The 20,990-nt window shown below is 48.3% G+C and overlaps 2 protein-coding genes and 1 long non-coding RNA gene across 55 annotated transcripts in view; 2 read left to right on the top strand and 1 right to left on the bottom strand.

Annotated features, from left to right (window-relative positions):
• The first annotated feature begins 5,641 nt into the window (after positions 1 to 5,641).
• The window catches only part of LOC118380901 (calpain-3-like), a 72,265-nt gene continuing 56,916 nt past the window's right edge, over positions 5,642 to 20,990 (top strand). The window contains exons 1-5 of the mRNA XM_052508668.1: positions 5,642 to 5,930; positions 8,182 to 8,251; positions 18,231 to 18,349; positions 18,710 to 18,843; positions 20,217 to 20,385. Of these exons, the coding sequence (XP_052364628.1) occupies positions 5,679 to 5,930; positions 8,182 to 8,251; positions 18,231 to 18,349; positions 18,710 to 18,843; positions 20,217 to 20,385 (744 nt within the window). The 5' untranslated portion in view covers positions 5,642 to 5,678. The remainder of the gene's footprint in view (positions 5,931 to 8,181; positions 8,252 to 18,230; positions 18,350 to 18,709; positions 18,844 to 20,216; positions 20,386 to 20,990) is intronic.
• On the top strand, positions 14,074 to 16,552 carry LOC127924213 (uncharacterized). Of its 50 annotated transcripts, none has more exons than XM_052508667.1 (7): positions 14,074 to 14,290; positions 14,339 to 14,434; positions 14,579 to 14,722; positions 15,011 to 15,058; positions 15,155 to 15,250; positions 15,397 to 15,445; positions 16,311 to 16,400. In XM_052508667.1, the coding sequence occupies exons 1-7, from the start codon at positions 14,085 to 14,087 to the stop codon at positions 16,347 to 16,349; spliced, it is 678 nt and encodes a 225-aa protein (XP_052364627.1). In that variant the 5' UTR covers positions 14,074 to 14,084; the 3' UTR covers positions 16,350 to 16,400. The 50 variants fall into 50 exon arrangements, 5 of the variants coding, with proteins under 5 accessions (XP_052364627.1, XP_052364623.1, XP_052364626.1 ...); XM_052508663.1 differs by having other exon boundaries at positions 15,349 to 15,445; positions 16,215 to 16,359; XM_052508666.1 differs by having other exon boundaries at positions 16,263 to 16,352.
• LOC127924214 (uncharacterized) lies at positions 16,647 to 17,290 on the bottom strand. 4 transcript variants are annotated; one of them, XR_008117206.1, is made up of 4 exons: positions 17,173 to 17,290; positions 17,045 to 17,087; positions 16,949 to 16,991; positions 16,647 to 16,906 (listed from the first exon to the last, which is right to left on the bottom strand). It is a non-coding gene; the product is annotated as an uncharacterized LOC127924214 (long non-coding RNA). The 4 variants fall into 4 exon arrangements; XR_008117203.1 differs by having other exon boundaries at positions 17,045 to 17,130; positions 17,173 to 17,289; XR_008117205.1 differs by lacking the exon at positions 17,045 to 17,087.

A 20,990-nucleotide genomic window follows, 5' to 3' on the forward strand; every position in this document is an offset into this window, starting at 1 on the left:
GTGTCATGGTGGTTGACTCTGCTAGCGGTGAGGGAGATGGTGTCATGGTGGTTGACTCTGCTAGCGGTGAGGGAGATGGTGTCATGGTGGTTGACACTGCTAGCGGTGAGGGAGATGGTGTCATGGTGGTTGACTCTGCTAGCGGTGAGGGAGATGGTGTCATGGTGGTTGACTCTGCTAGTGGTGAGGGAGATGGTGTCATGGTGGTTGACACTGCTAGCGGTGAGGGAGATGGTGGTTGTCTGTCAGCTAGCGGTGAGGGAGATGGTGTCGTGGTGGTTGACTCTGCTAGCAGTGAGGGAGATGGTGTCATGGTGGTTGACACTGCTAGCGGTGAGGGAGATGGTGTCATGGTGGTTGACTCTGCTAGCAGTGAGGGAGATGGTGTCATGGTGGTTTACACTGCTAGCGGTGAGGGAGATGGTGGTTGACTCTGCTAGCGGTGAGGGAGATGGTGTCATGGTGGTTGACACTGCTAGCGGTGAGGGAGATGGTGTCATGGTGGTTGTCTGTCAGCTAGCGGTGAGGGAGATGGTGTCATGGTGGTTGTCTGTCAGCTAGCAGTGAGGGAGATGGTGTCATGGTGGTTGACTCTGCTAGCGGTGAGGGAGATGGTGTCATGGTGGTTGACACTGCTAGCGGTGAGGGAGATGGTGTCATGGTGGTTGACTCTGCTAGCAGTGAGGGAGATGGTGTCATGGTGGTTGACTCTGCTAGCGGTGAGGGAGATGGTGTCATGGTGGTTGACACTGCTAGCAGTGAGGGAGATGGTGTCATGGTGGTTGACTCTGCTAGCGGTGAGGGAGATGGTGTCATGGTGGTTGACACTGCTAGCGGTGAGGGAGATGGTGTCATGGTGGTTGACTCTGCTAGCGGTGAGGGAGATGGTGTCATGGTGGTTGACTCTGCTAGCGGTGAGGGAGATGGTGTCATGGTGGTTGACTCTGCTAGCGGTGAGGGAGATGGTGTCATGGTGGTTGACTCTGCTAGCGGTGAGGGAGATGGTGTCATGGTGGTTGACTCTGCTAGCGGTGAGGGAGATGGTGTCATGGTGGTTGACACTGCTAGCGGTGAGGGAGATGGTGTCATGGTGGTTGACTCTGCTAGCGGTGAGGGAGATGGTGTCATGGTGGTTGACTCTGCTAGCGGTGAGGGAGATGGTGTCATGGTGGTTGACACTGCTAGCAGTGAGGGAGATGGTGTCATGGTGGTTGACTCTGCTAGCGGTGAGGGAGATGGTGTCATGGTGGTTGACTCTGCTAGCGGTGAGGGAGATGGTGTCATGGTGGTTGACACTGCTAGCGGTGAGGGAGATGGTGTCATGGTGGTTGACACTGCTAGCGGTGAGGGAGATGGTGTCATGGTGGTTGACTCTGCTAGCAGTGAGGAGATCGTGTCATGGTGGTTGACTCTGCTAGCGGTGAGGGAGATGGTGTCATGGTGGTTGACACTGCTAGCAGTGAGGAGATGGTGTCATGGTGGTTGACTCTGCTAGCGGTGAGGAGATGGTGTCATGGTGGTTGACACTGCTAGCGGTGAGGAGATGGTGTCATGGTGGTTGACTCTGCTAGCAGTGAGGGAGATGTTGTCATGGTGGTTGACACTGCTAGCGGTGAGGGAGATGGTGTCATGGTGGTTGTCTGTCAGCTAGCGGTGAGGGAGATGGTGTCATGGTGGTTGTCTGTCAGCTAGCAGTGAGGGAGATGGTGTCATGGTGGTTGACTCTGCTAGCGGTGAGGGAGATGGTGTCATGGTGGTTGACACTGCTAGCGGTGAGGGAGATGGTGTCATGGTGGTTGACTCTGCTAGCAGTGAGGGAGATGGTGTCATGGTGGTTGACTCTGCTAGCGGTGAGGGAGATGGTGTCATGGTGGTTGACTCTGCTAGCAGTGAGGGAGATGGTGTCATGGTGGTTGACTCTGCTAGCGGTGAGGGAGATGGTGTCATGGTGGTTGACACTGCTAGCGGTGAGGGAGATGGTGTCATGGTGGTTGACTCTGCTAGCGGTGAGGGAGATGGTGTCATGGTGGTTGACACTGCTAGCAGTGAGGGAGATGGTGTCATGGTGGTTGACTCTGCTAGCGGTGAGGGAGATGGTGTCATGGTGGTTGACACTGCTAGCGGTGAGGGAGATGGTGTCATGGTGGTTGTCTGTCAGCTAGCGATGAGGGAGATGGTGTCATGGTGGTTGACTCTGCTAGCGGTGAGGGAGATGGTGTCATGGTGGTTGACACTGCTAGCGGTGAGGGAGATGGTGTCATGGTGGTTGACTCTGCTAGCAGTGAGGGAGATGGTGTCATGGTGGTTGACTCTGCTAGCGGTGAGGGAGATGGTGTCATGGTGGTTGACTCTGCTAGCGGTGAGGGAGATGGTGTCATGGTGGTTGACTCTGCTAGCAGTGAGGAGATGGTGTCATGGTGGTTGACACTGCTAGCGGTGAGGGAGATGGTGTCATGGTGGTTGACACTGCTAGCGGTGAGGAGATGGTGTCATGGTGGTTGTCTGTCAGCTAGCGATGAGGGAGATGGTGTCATGGTGGTTGACACTGCTAGCGGTGAGGAGATGGTGTCATGGTGGTTGTCTGTCAGCTAGCAGTGAGGGAGATGGTGTCATGGTGGTTGTCTGTCAGCTAGCAGTGAGGGAGATGGTGTCATGGTGGTTGACTCTGCTAGTTTCACTTAAACATCGTTTACAAATCGTCTCCTTCAACACCTCAACATCTCTCCTTGTCTTGGGTCTGAGGACGTCAACGTGACGTTCCTGTTTGACGAGGCTCTGCCCACGGTGAACGTTGCAGTGGGGAAAGACTGGCACATTCAATTACTGTTGAGTTCCCCCTCTAGGATTCACAACAGACACGCACTACAGATGTATTCACTGTACTGGAATCGGCTTTGGATGAAAGCCAGTCATAGCTGGTATACAGGTATGCTATATTAAATTATTCCTTTATCTCCTCCACAGCAACAACAGCCTAGAGGAGCATGACCTCTGACCTTTACGTAGAGGTGCAACATTCTGGTGTCTTTCCCAAAATACCGCCTGTATTTCCAGAAGTCCTGTTCGTTGCCTCATAATTCCAGGAATCTTACAAACAGAATTCCCCCCTTAAAATATTTAGATGCACTATTGTAAAGTGGCTGTTCCACTGGATGTCATAAGGTGAATGCACCAATTTGTAAGTCGCTCTGGATAAGAGCGTCTGCTAAATGACTTAAATGTAAATGTAAATGTAAATGATTTATCAACCAAAATGTTGAGGTCAGGGGTCATACTCCTTCCTCCAGGTTGTGGTTGCTCTAGAGGAGAATGCATTGATGACAGGTTGGTTATATTCAATGGAACTTTGTGGTCCTTCTCTGTGGCTCAGTTGGTAACGTAACCAGACTTCACTACATCATTAGGGGTGTAGTATATCCTATAGGACACCGTATCAGAGATCCTAGAACGTAACCAGACTTCACTACATCATTAGGGGTGTAGTATATCCTATAGGACACCATATCAGAGATCCTAGAACGTAACCAGACTTCACTACATCATTAGGGGTGTAGTATATCCTATAGGACACCGTATCAGAGATCCTAGAACGTAACCAGACTTCACTACATCATTAGGGGTGTAGTATATCCTATAGGACGCCAGAAGGGGTCCTTCTGTAGCTCAGTTGGTAGAGCATGGCGCTTGTAACGCCAGGGTAGTGGGTTCGATTCCCGGGACCACCCATACGTAGAATGTATGCACACATGACTGTAAGTCGCTTTGGATAAAAGCGTCAGCTAAATGGCATATATTATTATTATATTATTATATTATTACTTTGCATTGTTCAGGTCGTTGAAAGAACTTCAACATGGCAGATGTTTTGCTATGCAAGCTGATAACGGTCCACTGCTGTTTTAAACTCTGGGATTGCAGTGTGTTCAGTTTGAAATATGAAATCATATGCGGACAGATGAATTCTAGGGCAATAATATGTAATAATAATATGTATATAATATAGATATTCAACGTGAAAATACAGGGCATTATATTATATCAGATACAGTTGCCATGTCACGGCCGTAGAAAGAAGGGGACCGAGGTGGTGAGCCGTAGAAAGACCAAGGTGCAGCGTGGTGAGCCGTAGAAAGACCAAGGTGCAGCGTGGTGAGCCAACATTTTCCTCTTTATTTTTGGAAAGACACCAACAAAACAAGAAACAACTGTGAAGCTTAAGGGCCACTAACAACGACAACGACCCACACTGAAAGGAGGGGAAAAGGGCTGCCTAAGTATGATTCCCAATCAGAGACAACGATAGACAGCTGTCCCTGATTGAGAACCAGACCCGGGCCAAAACATAGAAATAAAGAAACATAGAAAACAAAACATAGAATGCCCACCCCACATCGCGCCCTGACCTAACCAAATAGAGAAATAAAACGTCTCTCTAAGGTCAGGGCGTGACATGCCATAGATAATGAGTCCTGTTGTCCTTCATTCTTAAAAACATACATTTATTTCAGTCTAGTTCTACAAATTGTTTTTTTTTTTATCCTAAATTAAATGAAGGCTTCAGAATGAGTGTTTTAGTTGTACAGCTGGAATGTGATGTAATGTCTGTTGGTCGAGATCAATACTGAAAAGACCCGACCTCTGTCACCAGGATCAAGGTGGTTAGAGGTCAAAAGAAAACACTTTGTCCTGTCTGGCGCTATTGTGTTTGCCGTGAACTATTCTACACTACGGCGACAACAATGAATGTAAGAGTAACGAAGCTGAGGTGAAAAGATTAGCAGAAAATACATTGTGGTTTTTAACATGACAACTAAAGGTTACAACAACACTTTAAGAGTGCTGACTTTTCCCCTTAGAGGTCAAGGGTCAGAGGTCATTGTGGGAACATGAAATGGGCTTCACATCATGTGTTATCGTCATTGTGCCTTTTAACCCTGGGTCAGGGGGGACGTCATAGCAACGTCAGAAGAAGCCGGAATTAATGCTATCATAGACATCCATTGTGGCTGACGACGAGAGAGGACAGGACAACTTTTGCGTTCTGTTTTTGACTGTGAACTTTATCATTAGAGAGATATCGTCCCCTTGTTTGAAACGTACCTGATCAAACACTGAGGCGAAGTTGCTCTCACAGCGTTAGTTTACCTCAGAGAGAGAGAGAGAGAGCTCGGCCTGCTGCTGTAGTGGAGATGTGCTGAGACCGCTGGATACTGAGCTCCATGGAGAGAATGGAATAGACAGACTGAATGCCTTCTGCTGAGGCAGGACATCTACTGACCACTGTTTACATGGGCCGTGGAGAGGCCCGACACACCAACCCTTTTGTGTGGCCACACAATGATAGAACGAGAACGACCACTGCCACAGAACATTTGGCCATTGTTCAGGGAACCAATGGGAGTGCAACAAAGAGACAACCTTTGTGTGTGTGTGTGTGTGTGTTGTGTGTGTGTGTTGTGTGTTGTGTGCGTGCGTGCTAATGTAAAGGAACGTGAATGCACGTTGAGTCTTTTTCACCACGCCTTTAGAGTCTATGACCTAGAGGGAGGCGGACGTCATACAACGACACAGCCAATCAGAGACAACCCTGTTGGATTTATGCCAAGGTTTTTTTAGGCTTGTAAAGACTTTTAGTGGAAGTGGCAAAAGCAAAGCAGTTTAAAAAATAATAATCCAGAATGCCCTATACACCGTCCGGCTTCTTCTGTGACCGGCTGATCCGGGAGAGAGAGAGAAGAGATGGAGAAGGATCCCTCAGCAAGCCCCTGCGCTTCAGCGGGCAGGACTTTACCGCACTCAAACAAGAGTGCCTCAGCAAGAAGTGCCTGTTTGAGGATGACACCTTCCCAGCCTCCGTGGAGTCTCTGGGGTACAAGGAGCTGGGACACAAGTCCAACAAGGTCAAGAACATCGTCTGGAAGAGACCCAAGGTAGGAGAGGAGGGGGGGGGGGGGGTGGATCTGGAGGAGACCCAAGGTAGGAGAGGAGGGGAGGGGGGCATACAGGAGAGGAAGATGAGTCAATAAAGAGGGGGAAGGAATGGAAACGCATGTGGGAGGTGGGATGATGTCCTACAGTTACCGAGTCAACAACAAGGACGTTTCAGGATTCAGGGATTCAATGATGGCAAAACATGCTGTGAAATCTTATCTGAAACTACATGTTCTGAACAGAGAAATCTAAGGACCTCTGTGAGGTACTTGTCATTATGGGATGGAATCGTGGTTGTTATGGCTGTTTGAAACATGGGACTGTCAGAAATGGTGGGTGGCGGGGTGGGGGGTGGGGGGCTGATTATATCAATCCGCGGCAAGGTGTGATGTGAAGCTATGAATAAGTGAAGTATAGAGATGCCAGGGACCTCACCATACGATATTACCACCATGCTTAGGTGTCGATACAATATGTAATGCGATTCTCACGATTCTACTGTATATGTATTGCCATTTCTTTCATTTGCGATTTGATGTTACAAATAAATTGCTTCCTAATATGTCTGCGGCAGAGAGACGAGGAGAGAGTCAGGAGAAAATGAGTTCTGATCAGTCAGGGAAATAGAAGTAAACATGTTGACTCACTATCTAAACAGAACCTATAGAATTAAAAGTAGCGTTTTGGCGCAGGTACAGCCAACTAGCGCAGGTACAGCCAACTAGCGCAGGTACAGCCAACTAGCGCAGGTACAGCCAACTAGCGCAGGTACAGCCAACTAGCGCATGCTAACGCTACCCACAGTAGCAAAATAATGATAATAATAATAATCATAATTATATTCACTGACTGAACAAAACATTAAGAACACCTGCTCTTTCCATGATACAGACTGACCAGGTGAATCCAGGTGAAAGATATGATTCATTATTAATGTCACTTGTTAAATCCACTTCAGTCAGTGTAGATGAAGGGGAGGAGTCAGGTTAAATCCACTTCAGTCAGTGTTGATGAAGGGGAGGAGTCAGGTTAAATCCACTTCAGTCAGTGTTGATGAAGGGGAGGAGTCAGGTTAAATCCACTTCAGTCAGTGTAGATGAGGGGGGGGAGTCAGGTTAAATCCACTTCAGTCAGTGTAGATGAAGGGGAGGAGTCAGGTTAAATCCACTTCAGTCAGTGTAGATGAGGGGGGAGGAGTCAGGTTAAATCCACTTCAGTCAGTGTAGATGAGGGGGGAGGAGCCAGGTTAAATCCACTTCAGTCAGTGTAGATGAGGGGGGAGGAGTCAGGTTAAATCCACTTCAGTCAGTGTAGATGAAGGGGAGGAGACGGGATAAAGGAAGGAGTTTTAAACCTTGAGACAATTGAGACATGGATTGTGTCTGTGTGTCATTCAGAGGGTGAATGGACAAGACAAAGCATGTAAGTGCCTTTGAACGAGGTAGGGTAGTAGGTGCCAGGCACACTGGTTCTGTCAAGAACTGCAACGCTGCTGGGTTTTTCACACTCAACAGTTTCCCGTGTTTATCAAGAATGGTCCACCAGCCAAAACACATCCAGACAACTGGACACAACTGGGTGAAGCATTGGAGTCAACATGGGTCAGCATCCCTGTGGAACACTTTGGACACCTTGTAGAGTCAACATGGGCCAGCATCCCTGGGGTGCAACTCAATATTAGGAAGGGGTGTTCCTAATGTTTGGTACACTCAAAATGTGTGTGTGTATATATATATATATATATTTAAAAGTGCCTTCAGAAAGTATTCAGACCCCTTGACTTTTCCCACATTTTGTTACGTTACAGCCTTATTCTAAAAGGTATTAAGGCTGCTGAGGGGAGGACGGCTCATAATAGAGTCTGGAACACAAACCAAATGGAAAGGTCATCAAACACATGGAAACCATGGAAACTGTGGAAACCATGGAAACCATGGAAACCATATGTTTGATGTATTTGATACAATTCCACCAGCAATTAACCACGAGCCCGTCCTCCCAAAATTAAGGGGCCACCAACCTCCTGTGATATATACTATTATAATTAATTACTTATTTATTTACAAATCGATACTTGTAGTCAAATATCAATATAATATCATCCAATAATAATGTAGTAATATGTAACTGTATGGATTTGAATATTTCCCTTCACAGCAGTGAAGTAGTTTATTTCAAAGTCATATCCCTCTTACCCTCATATCCCCAGGCAGCTGATCCAAGTGTCTGTGTGTTTCTGTGTGTCACCAGGAGATCTGTGAGAACCCTCAGTTCATTGTGGGCGGAGCCAGCAGGACAGACATTTGCCAGGGAGATCTTGGTAAATATAAATGTTACCCCACAACACACTACACTACACCACACTACACCACACCACACTACACTACACTACACCACACCACACCACACTACACTACACTACACCACACCACACTACACCCCACCACACTACACCACACCACACTACACCCCACCACACTACACCACACCACACCACACTACACCACACCACACTACACTACACCACACTACACCCCACCACACCACACCACACCACACCACACTACACTACACTACACTACACTACACTACACTACACTACACCACACTACACTACACCACACCACACTACACCACACCACACTACACCACACCACACTACACCACACTACACTACACTACACTACACTACACTACACCACACCACACTACACTACACCACACTACACTACACTACACTACACTACACTACACTACACTACACTACACCACACCACACTACACCACACTACACCACACCACACTACACTACACCACACCACACCACACTACACCACACCACACTACACTACACTACACTACACTACACTACACTACACTACACTACACTACACTACACTACACCACACTACACTACACCACACCACACTACACCACACCACACTACACTACACTACACCACACCACACTACACCACACCACACCACACTACACTACACTACACTACACTACACCACACCACACCACACCACACTACACTACACCACACTACACTACACTACACCACACCACACTACACTACACCACACCACACCACACTACACTACACTACACCACACCACACCACACCACACCACACTACACTACACTACACTACACTACACTACACCACACCACACTACACTACACCACACTACACCACACCACACTACACTACACTACACTACACTACACCACACCACACCACACCACACTACACTACACCACACTACACTACACCACACCACACTACACTACACCACACCACACCACACTACACTACACTACACCACACCACACCACACCACACTACACTACACTACACTACACTACACTACACCACACCACACTACACTACACCACACTACACCACACCACACTACACTACACTACACCACACTACACCACACCACACCACACTACACTACACCACACCACACTACACTACACTACACCACACCACACCACACCACACCACTGGTACTGAGGAGAGGTCAGGTGTGTGATGTATTGACTGGTACTGAGGAGAGGTCAGGTGTGTGATGTATTGACTGGTACTGAGGAGAGATCAGGTGTGTGATGTAATGACTGGTACTGAGGAGAGGTCAGGTGTGTGATATATTGACTGGTACTGAGGAGAGGTCAGGTGTGTGATATATTGACTGGTACTGAGGAGAGGTCAGGTGTGTGATGTATTGACTGGTACTGAGGAGAGATCAGGTGTGTGATGTATTGACTGGTACTGAGGAGAGATCAGGTGTGTGATGTAATGATTGGTACTGAGGAGAGGTCAGGTGTGTGATGTATTGACTGGTACTGAGGAGAGATCAGGTGTGCGATGTAATGATTGGTACTGAGGAGAGGTCAGGTGTGTGATGTATTGACTGGTACTGAGGAGAGGTCAGGTGTGTGATGTATTGACTGGTACTGAGGAGAGGTCAGGTGTGTGATGTATTGACTGGTACTGAGGAGAGGTCAGGTGTGTGATGTATTGACTGGTACTGAGGAGAGGTCAGGTGTGTGATGTAATGACTGGTACTGAGGAGAGATCAGGTGTGTGATGTATTGACTGGTACTGAGGAGAGGTCAGGTGTGTGATGTATTGACTGGTACTGAGGAGAGATCAGGTGTGTGATATATTGACTGGTACTGAGGAGAGGTCAGGTGTGTGATGTAATGACTGGTACTGAGGAGAGGTCAGGTGTGTGATGTATTGACTCACGAGTTGGAAAGGGCAGGATGTTTTATGTACCATGATAACCCTGAGGGGAATACTACAAAGTAGGATCAACGAGTTCGTCATTAAAAAGGCTGAGCTTAGATATGTCTTTTTGGGTCGTTTAATCAATTAGACCAAGCCCATTTCAAGCTCATCTTTAAAAAAAAGATGGCTAACATATTGATCATACTCTATAGTATACCTCTCAGGTCACCTGTCTCTTCAGGGCAGAAAACATCCCAGTTCTCCCCTGTGAGCCTCACGGCTGGCCTCTCCACCTCTCCACCAGTGGCCTCTCTATATTGTACTGGCTCTATGGAAGGGATTCCAGCGAGCAGCACTTCTCATTGTTGAGCTGTCCGTCCATCCAGTGTCGAGACTCTGTATGAAGTCACCATGAGGGACAAAGGTCCATACAGGCTGGGACAACAATATTAACTGCCATTGTTCAGTGGTTAACTCACTGACTGGGCATATAGCTAACATGCAGGTTTGGAGCGACAGTCAGAAAACACTGAGGTGAGAGACTGGGTACTGTTCCTCAACACTGAGGTGAGAGACTGGGTACTGTTCCTCAACACTGAGGTGAAAGACTGGGTACTGTTCCTCAACACTGAGGTGAGAGACTGGGTACTGTTCCTCAACACTGAGGTGAAAGACTGGGTACTGTTCCTCAACACTGAGGTGAGAGACTGGGTACTGTTCCTCAACACTGAGGTGAGAGACTGGGTACTGTTCCTCAACACTGAGGTGAGAGACTGGGTACTGTTCCTCAACACTGAGGTGAGAGACTGGGTACTGTTCCTCAACACTGAGGTGAGAGACTGGGTACTGTTCCTCAACACTGAGGTGAGAGACTGGGTACTGTTCCTCAACACTTAGGTGAGAGACTGGGTACTGTTCCTCAACACTGAGGTGAGAGACTGGGTACTGTTCCTCAACACTGAGGTGAGAGACTGGGTACTGTTCCTCAACACTGAGGTGAGAGACTGGGTACTGTTCCTCAACACTGAGGTACTGTTCCTCAACACTGAGGTGAGAGACTGGGTACTGTTCCTCAACACTTAGGTGAGAGACTGGGTACTGTTCCTCAACACTGAGGTGAGAGACTGGGTACTGTTCCTCAACACTGAGGTGAGAGACTGGGTACTGTTCCTCAACACTTAAGTGAGAGACTGGGTACTGTTCCTCAACACTGAGGTGAGAGACTGGGTACTGTTCCTCAACACTGAGGTGAGAGACTGGGTACTGTTCCTCAACACTGAGGTGAGAGACTGGGTACTGTTCCTCAACACTTAGGTGAGAGACTGGGTACTGTTCCTCAACACTGAGGTGAGAGACTGGGTACTGTTCCTCAACACTGAGGTGAGAGACTGGGTACTGTTCCTCAACACTGAGCTGAGAGACTGGGTACTGTTCCTCAACACTTAAGTGAGAGACTGGGTACTGTTCCTCAACACTTAAGTGAGAGACTGGGTACTGTTCCTCAACACTTAAGTGAGAGACTGGGTACTGTTCCTCAACACTGAGGTGAGAGACTGGGTACTGTTCCTCAACACTGAGGTGAGAGACTGGGTACTGTTCCTCAACACTGAGGTGAGAGACTGGGTACTGTTCCTCAACACTTAGGTGAGAGACTGGGTACTGTTCCTCAACACTGAGGTGAGAGACTGGGTACTGTTCCTCAACACTGAGGTGAGAGACTGGGTACTGTTCCTCAACACTGAGGTGAGAGACTGGGTACTGTTCCTCAACACTTAAGTGAGAGACTGGGTACTGTTCCTCAACACTGAGGTGAGAGACTGGGTACTGTTCCTCAACACTGAGGTGAGAGACTGGGTACTGTTCCTCAACACTGAGCTGAGAGACTGGGTACTGTTCCTCAACACTTAAGTGAGAGACTGGGTACTGTTCCTCAACACTTAAGTGAGAGACTGGGTACTGTTCCTCAACACTTAAGTGAGAGACTGGGTACTGTTCCTCAACACTGAGGTGAGAGACTGGGTACTGTTCCTCAACACTGAGGTGAGAGACTGGGTACTGTTCCTCAACACTGAGGTGAGAGACTGGGTACTGTTCCTCAACACTGAGGTGAGAGACTGGGTACTGTTCCTCAACACTGAGCTGAGAGACTGGGTACTGTTCCTGTTGCCCAAAATCAGGACGACTGAATAAACTAGCTAGCTGGGAAGGTCTCATCAGGATGACTGACTGACCTAGCTAGCTGGGAAGGGCTCATCAGGATGACTGACTAAACTAGCTAGCTCGGAAGGTCTCATCAGGATGAATGACTGAACTAGCTAGCTAGGAAGGTCTCATCAGGATGACTGACTAAACTAGCTAGCTCGGAAGTACTGTTCCTGTTGCCCAAAATCAGGACGACTGACTAAACTAGCTAGCTAGGAAGATCTCATCAGGATGACTGACTAAACTAGCTAGCTAGGAAGGTCTCATCAGGATGAATGACTGAACTAGCTAGCAGGGAAGATCTCATCAGGATGAATGACTGAACTAGCTAGCTAGGAAGATCTCATCAGGATGACTGACTGAACTAGCTAGCTAGGAAGATCTCATCAGGATGACTGACTAAACTAGCTAGCTAGGAAGATCTCATCAGGATGACTGACTAAACTAGCTAGCTAGGAAGATCTCATCAGGATGACTGACTGAACTAGCTAGCTAGGAAGATCTCACCAGGATGACTGACTGAACTAGCTAGCTAGGAAGGTCTCATCAGGATGACTGACTAAACTAGCTAGCTAGGAAGATCTCATCAGGATGAATGACTGAACTAGCTAGCTAGGAAGATCTCATCAGGATGACTGACTGAACTAGCTAGCTAGGAAGATCTCATCAGGATGAATGACTGAACTAGCTAGCTAGGAAGATCTCATCAGGATGAATGACTGAACTAGCTAGCTAGGAAGATCTCATCAGGATGACTGACTGAACTAGCTAGCTAGGAAGATCTCATCAGGATGAATGACTGAACTAGCTAGCTAGGAAGATCTCATCAGGATGACTGACTAAACTAGCTAGCTAGGAAGGTCTCATCAGGATGAATGACTGAACTAGCTAGCAGGGAAGATCTCATCAGGATGACTGACTGAACTAGCTAGCTAGGAAGATCTCATCAGGATGACTGACTGAACTAGCTAGCTAGGAAGATCTCATCAGGATGACTGACTAAACTAGCTAGCTAGGAAGATCTCATCAGGATGACTGACTAAACTAGCTAGCTAGGAAGATCTCATCAGGATGACTGACTGAACTAGCTAGCTAGGAAGATCTCATCAGGATGACTGACTGAACTAGCTAGCTAGGAAGATCTCATCAGGATGAATGACTAAACTAGCTAGCTAGGAAGATCTCATCAGGATGAATGACTGAACTAGCTAGCTAGGAAGATCTCATCAGGATGACTGACTAAACTAGCTAGCTAGGAAGATCTCATCAGGATGACTGACTGAACCCAATCCATTCATCTCCACTCGACTCTCAGCTGCGTGAAATACCAATTTCAATTTGTGCAGCCGGTGTGTCAGAAAAGCCTCTCCCTATCAAGTCCCACGTGGAGACAACAAAGATGGTCCCCACTCAATAGTTGAACAATAAACAAAACATAACAGTGGGGTCTACCGTCCATCAACTCCAACCAATCACTGCCAGGGGTTAGATAACAATGGTTTTACATGTTGTGGACCTTTACCAGTGGCAATGGTGAATGAAACCATTGTGTGTGTGTGTGTGTGTGTGTGTGTGTGTGTGTGTGTGTGTGTGTGTGTGTGTGTGTGTGTGTGTGTGTGTGTGTGTGTGTTTACAGTGATTGTACAAAACATTAGGAACACCTTCCTAAAATTAAGTTGCCTTCAGAACAGCCTCAATTAATCAGGAAATGGACTCTACAAGGTGTAGAAAGTGTTCCACAGGGATGCTGGCCCATGTTGACTCTACAAGGTGTCTAAAGCGTTCCACAGGGATGCTGGCCCATGTTGACTCTACAAGGTGTCTAAAGCGTTCCACAGGGATGCTGGCCCATGTTGACTCTACAAGGTGTCTAAAGCGTTCCACAGGGATGCTGGCCCATGTTGACTCTACAAGGTGTTGAAAGCGTTCCACAGGGATGCTGGCCCATGTTGACTCTACAAGGTGTCTAAAGCGTTCCACAGGGATGCTGGTCCATGTTGACTCTACAAGGTGTCTAAAGCGTTCCACAGGGATGCTGGCCCATGTTGACTCTACAAGGTGTTGAAAGCATTCCACAGGGATGCTGGTCCATGTTGACTCTACAAGGTGTCTAAAGCCTTCCACAGGGATGCTGGTCCATGTTGACTCTACAAGGTGTTGAAAGCATTCCACAGGGATGCTGGTCCATGTTGACTCTACAAGGTGTCTAAAGCGTTCCACAGGGATGCTGGTCCATGTTGACTCTACAAGGTGTCTAAAGCGTTCCACAGGGATGCTGGTCCATGTTGACTCTACAAGGTGTCGAAAGCGTTCCACAGGGATGCTGGTCCATGTTGACTCTACAAGGTGTCTAAAGCATTCCACAGGGATGCTGGTCCATGTTGACTCTACAAGGTGTCTAAAGCGTTCCACAGGGATGCTGGTCCATGTTGACTCTACAAGGTGTTGAAAGCGTTCCACAGGGATGCTGGCCCATGTTGACTCTACAAGGTGTTGAAAGCGTTCCACAGGGATGCTGGCCCATGTTGACTCTACAAGGTGTTGAAAGCGTTCCACAGGGATGCTGGCCCATGTTGACTCTACAAGGTGTTGAAAGCGTTCCACAGGGATGCTGGCCCATGTTGACTCTACAAGGTGTCTAAAGCGTTCCACAGGGATGCTGGCCCATGTTGACTCTACAAGGTGTTGAAAGCGTTCCACAGGGATGCTGGCCCATGTTGACTCTACAAGGTGTAGAAAGTGTTCCACAGGGATGCTGGCCCATGTTGACTCTACAAGGTGTCTAAAGCGTTCCACAGGGATGCTGGCCCATGTTGACTCTACAAGGTGTCTAAAGCGTTCCACAGGGATGCTGGCCCATGTTGACTCTACAAGGTGTTGAAAGCGTTCCACAGGGATGCTGGTCCATGTTGACTCTACAAGGTGTGGAAAGCGTTCCACAGGGATGCTGGTCCCCATGTTGACTCTACAAGGTGTGGAAAGCGTTCCACAGGGATGCTGGCCCATGTTGACTATACAAGGTGTGGAAAGCGTTCCACAGGGATGCTGTCCCCATGTGGACTCTACAAGGTGTCTGAAAGCGTTCCACAGGGATGCTGGCCCATGTTGACTCTACAAGGTGTCTAAAGCGTTCCACAGGGATGCTGGTCCATGTTGACTCTATAAGGTGTTGAAAGCGTTCCACAGGGATGCTGGTCCATGTTGACTCTACAAGGTGTCTAAAGCGTTTCACAGGGATGCTGGTCCATGTTGACTCTATAAGGTGTCTAAAGCGTTCCACAGGGATGCTGGTCCATGTTGACTCTATAAGGTGTCTAAAGCGTTCCACAGGGATGCTGGTCCATGTTGACTCTACAAGGTGTAGAAAGCGATCCACAGGGATGTTGGTCCATGTTGACTCTACAAGGTGTTGAAAGCCTTCCACAGGGATGCTGGCCCATGTTGACTCTACAAGGTGTTGAAAGCGATCCACAGGGATGTTGGTCCATGTTGACTCTACAAGGTGTCGAAAGCCTTCCACAGGGATGCTGGTCCATGTTGACTCTACATGGTGTAGAAAGCGATCCACAGGGATGCTGGTCCATGTTGACTCTACAAGGTGTCGAAAGCCTTCCACAGGGATGCTGGTCCATGTTGACTCTACGAGGTGTAGAAAGCGATCCACAGGGATGTTGGTCCATGTTGACTCTACGAGGTGTTAAAGCGTGCCCACAGGGATGCTGGTCCATGTTGACTCTACAAGGTGTAGAAAGTGTTCCACAGGGATGTTGGTCCATGTTGACTCTACAAGGTGTCGAAAGCGTTCCACAGGGATGCTGGTCCATGTTGACTCTACAAGGTGTTGAAAGCGTTCCACAGGGATGCTGGTCCATGTTGACTCTACAAGGTGTTGAAAGCGTTCCACAGGGATGCTGGTCCATGTTGACTCTACAAGGTGTTGAAAGCGTTCCACAGGGATGCTGGTCCATGTTGACTCTACAAGGTGTTGAAAGCGTTCCACAGGGATGCTGGTCCATGTTGACTCTACAAGGTGTGGAAAGCGTTCCACAGGGATGCTGGCCCATGTCGACTCCAATGCTTCCCACAGTTGTGTCAAGTTGTCTGGATGTGTTTTGGCTGGTGGACCATTCTCGATACACACGGGAAACTGTTGAGTGTGAAAAACCCAGCAGCGTTGCAGTTAAATATTTTGTCTTGCCAAGTCACCCTCTCAATGGCACACAGACACAATACATGCCAATTGTCTCAAGACTTAAAAATCCTTCTTTAACCTGACTCCTCCCCTTCATCTACACTGACTGAAGTGGATTTAACCTGACTCCTCCCCTTCATCAACACTGACTGAAGTGGATTTAACCTGACTCCTCCCCTTCATCTACACTGACTGAAGTGGATTTAACCTGACTCCTCCCCTTCATCTACACTGACTGAAGTGGATTTAACCTGACTCCTCCCCTTCATCTACACTGACTGAAGTGGATTTAACCTGACTCCTCCCCCCTCATCTACACTGACTGAAGTGGATTTAACCTGACTCCTCCCCTCATCTACACTGACTGAAGTGGATTTAACCTGACTCCTCCCCTTCATCTACACTGACTGAAGTGGATTTAACCTGACTCCTCCCCCTCATCTACACTGACTGTCATGGAAAGTAGTGGATTTAACCTGACTCCTCCCCTTCATCTACACTGACTGAAGTGGATTTAACCTGACTCCTCCCCTTCATCTACACTGACTGAAGTGGATTTAACCTGACTCCTCCCCTCATCTACACTGACTGAAGTGGATTTAACCTGACTCCTCCCCTTCATCTACACTGACTGAAGTGGATTTAACCTGACTCCTCCCCTTCATCTACACTGACTGAAGTGGATTTAACCTGACTCCTCCCCTTCATCTACACTGACTGAAGTGGACAAGTGACATCAATAAGGAATCATAGCTTTCACCTGGATTCACCTGGTCAGTGTATGTCATGGAAAGAGCAGGTGTTAATATTTTGTACACACACACACTATATGTGTGTGACTGTGTGTTCCTAGGTGTGTGTGTCTGTCTGACTGTGTGTTCCTCGGTGTGTGTGTCTGTCTGACTGTGTGTTCCTCGGTGTGTGTGTCTGTCTGACTGTGTGTTCCTAGGTGTGTGTGTCTGTCTGACTGTGTGTTCCTCGGTGTGTGTGTCTGTCTGACTGTGTGTTCCTCGGTGTGTGTGTCTGTCTGACTGTGTGTTCCTCGGTGTGTGTGTCTGTCTGACTGTGTGTTCCTCGGTGTGTGTGTCTGTCTGACTGTGTGTTCCTAGGTGTGTGTGTCTGTCTGACTGTGTGTTCCTCGGTGTGTGTGTCTGTCTGACTGTGTGTTCCTCGGTGTGTGTGTCTGTCTGACTGCGTGTTCCTCGGTGTGTGTGTCTGTCTGACTGTGTGTTCCTAGGTGTGTGTGTCTGTCTGACTGTGTGTTCCTCGGTGTGTGTGTCTGTCTGACTGTGTGTTCCTAGGTGTGTGTGTCTGTCTGACTGTGTGTTCCTCGGTGTGTGTGTCTGTCTGACTGTGTGTTCCTCGGTGTGTGTGTCTGTCTGACTGTGTGTTCCTAGGTGTGTGTGTCTGTCTGACTGTGTGTTCCTCGGTGTGTGTGTCTGTCTGACTGTGTGTTCCTCGGTGTGTGTGTGTCTGTCTGACTGTGTGTTCCTCGGTGTGTGTGTCTGTCTGACTGTGTGTTCTTCGGTGTGTGTGTCTGTCTGACTGTGTGTTCCTCGGTGTGTGTGTCTGTCTGACTGTGTGTTCCTAGGTGTGTGTGTCTGTCTGACTGTGTGTTCCTCGGTGTGTGTGTCTGTTGGTAACTAACTGTGTGTTTCCTAGGTGACTGCTGGCTGCTGGCTGCTATAGCCTGTCTGACTCTGAATGAGAAGCTTCTCTACCGGGTCGTTCCTCAGGAACAGAGCTTCTCTGAGGGATATGGAGGAATCTTCCACTTCCAGGTCAGAACCCACCAATCAAAAGCACAGAACTATAATGAGTTTACTAGTTAATGCCAGGGTTAGAGGCTCTAAAACTCTTTTAGAGATTTGTTCCTATGGTCTAAACAACTCTCAATACTACACTATGTTACACTGTTATCACAGTTCCATTTCAATTCAGTCAGTTCAAGACTTTACACTTATTCAAAATTCACATTAAACTCATTTTAATTTCCTTAAAAAGTGGGATAGGAATTTCAGTTTTACTTCCTGAATTGTGTGAAATTAAATGGAATCAACCCCAACCCTGATTGCAACAAATTATCTTCTCTTGTCAAATCCTCAACCGTGTACTGCATGGGACAACTCTTTCTCCCCCAGTTCTGGCGCTATGGCGACTGGGTTGACGTTGTTATTGACGACCGCATCCCCACCTTCAACAGCCAGCTGGTGTTCACCAAGTCTGCCGAGAGAAATGAATTCTGGAGTGCCCTGCTGGAGAAGGCCTACGCCAAGTATGTACTGCTGACCCTAAATCTAGACCAAGTAGGTAACCTTAACCCCAACCCTACGCCAAGTAGGTAACCTTAACCCCAACCCTACACCAAGTAGGTAACATTAACCCCAACCCTACACCAAGTAGGTAACCTTAACCCCAACCCTACGCCAAGTAGGTAACCTTAACCCCAACCCTACGCCAAGTAGGTAACATTAACCCCAACCCTACGCCAAGTAGGTAACCTTAACCCCAACCCTACACCAAGTAGGTAACATTTACCCCAACCTTACAGTAGGTAACCTTAACCCCAACCCTACACCAAGTAGGTAACCTTTACCCCAACCCTACACCAAGTAGGTAACCTTAACCCCAACCCTACACCAAGTAGGTAACATTTACCCCAACCTTACACCAAGTAGGTAACCTTAACCCCAACCCTACACCAAGTAGGTAACCTTAACCCCAACCCTACACTAAGTAGGTAACCTTAACCCCAACCCTACACTAAGTAGGTAACCTTAACCCCAACCCTACACCAAGTAGGTAACCTTAACCCCAACCCTACACTAAGTAGGTAACCTTAACCCCAACCTTACACCAAGTAGGTAACCTTAACCCCAACCCTACACCAAGTAGGTAACCTTAACCCCAACCCTACACTAAGTAGGTAACCTTAACCCCAACCCTACACTAAGTAGGTAACCTTAACCCCAACCCTACACTAAGTAGGTAACCTTAACCCCAAACATACACCAAGTAGGTAACCTTAACCCCAACCCTACACCAAGTAGGTAACCTTAACCCCAACCTTACACCAAGTAGGTAACCTTAACCCCAACTATACACCAAGTAGGTAACCTTAACCCCAACCCTACACCAAGTAGGTAACCTTAACCCCAACCCTACACCAAGTAGGTAACATTAACCCCAACCCTACACCAAGTAGGTAACCTTAACCCCAACCCTACGCCAAGTAGGTAACCTTAACCCCAACCCTACGCCAAGTAGGTAACATTAACCCCAACCCTACGCCAAGTAGATACCCCTAACCCCAACCCTACGCCAAGTAGATACCCCTAACCCCAAACATACACCAAATAGGTAACCTTAACCCCAACCTTACACCAAGTAGGTACCCCTAACCCTCACTCTCCTCCCCCCTCCCCAGGCTGAAGGGTGGTAACACCACGACCCTAACCCTAACCCTCACTCTCCCCTCCTCCACAGGCTTCACAGTTCCTATGAGGCCCTGAAGGGCGGTAACACCACGACTCTAACCCTCACTCTCCCATCCCCCCTCCTCCCCAGGCTTCACAGTTCCTATGAGGCCCTGAAGGGCGGTAACACCACGACCCTAACCCTCACTCTCCCATCCCCCCTCCTCCCCAGGCTTCACGGTTCCTATGAGGCCCTGAAGGGCGGTAACACCACGGAGGCCATGGAAGACTTCACCGGGGGCGTGACAGAGTTCTATGAGATGAAGGAGGCGCCCAAGGAGTTGTACAAGATCATGAAGAAGGCCCTGGAGAGAGGCTCTATGATGGGCTGCTCTATCGACGTGAGTCTCTGATCTTAGGATCGTGACCCCTGACCTCCAACGGGTCTCACAAACCGTAGTTGAAGACACTCACGTCGATAGAGCAGCCCATCATGGAGCCCCTCTCTTCATTTATGATTCTGACCCATCACCTGACCTGTCACCTGACCTGTCACCAGACCTGTCACCTTACCTGTCACCTGACCTGTCACCAGACCTAACACCTGACCTCTCACCTAACCTGTCACCTGACCTGTCACCTGACCTGTCACCAGACTTGTCACCTGACCTGTCACCAGACCTAACACCTGACCTGTCAGACCTAACACCTGACCTGTCACCTAACCTGTCACCAGACTTGTCTGACCTGTCACAGACTTGTCACCTTACCTGTCACCTAACACCTGACCTGTCACCTGACCTGTCACCTGACCTGTCACCAGACCTAACACTAGACCTGTCACCAGACCTGTCACCTGACCTGTCACCTGACCTGTCACCAGACCTAACACCAGACCTGTTACCTGACCTTTCACCTGACCTGTCACCAGACCTGCCACCAGACCTGTCACCTGACCTGTCACCTGACCTTTCACCTGACCCATCACCTGACCTCTCACCAGACC

This window comes from Oncorhynchus keta, unplaced genomic scaffold (genome assembly GCF_023373465.1).
Source record: "Oncorhynchus keta strain PuntledgeMale-10-30-2019 unplaced genomic scaffold, Oket_V2 Un_contig_383_pilon_pilon, whole genome shotgun sequence".
NCBI classification, from domain to species: domain Eukaryota; kingdom Metazoa; phylum Chordata; class Actinopteri; order Salmoniformes; family Salmonidae; genus Oncorhynchus; species Oncorhynchus keta.

Excerpts from the sequence above, each read along its gene's own strand:
- LOC127924213 (XM_052508663.1), top strand. The coding sequence starts at position 14,085 with ATGGACTCTACAAGGTGTAGAAAGTGTTCCACAGGGATGCTGGCCCAT. Across the intron at positions 14,435-14,578 it reads GCCCATGTTGACTCTACAAG|GTGTCTAAAGCGTTCCACAG; the intron begins GTGTTGAAAGCA and ends TGACTCTACAAG. Across the intron at positions 15,446-16,214 it reads CCCCATGTGGACTCTACAAG|GTGTTGAAAGCGTTCCACAG; the intron begins GTGTCTGAAAGC and ends TGACTCTACAAG.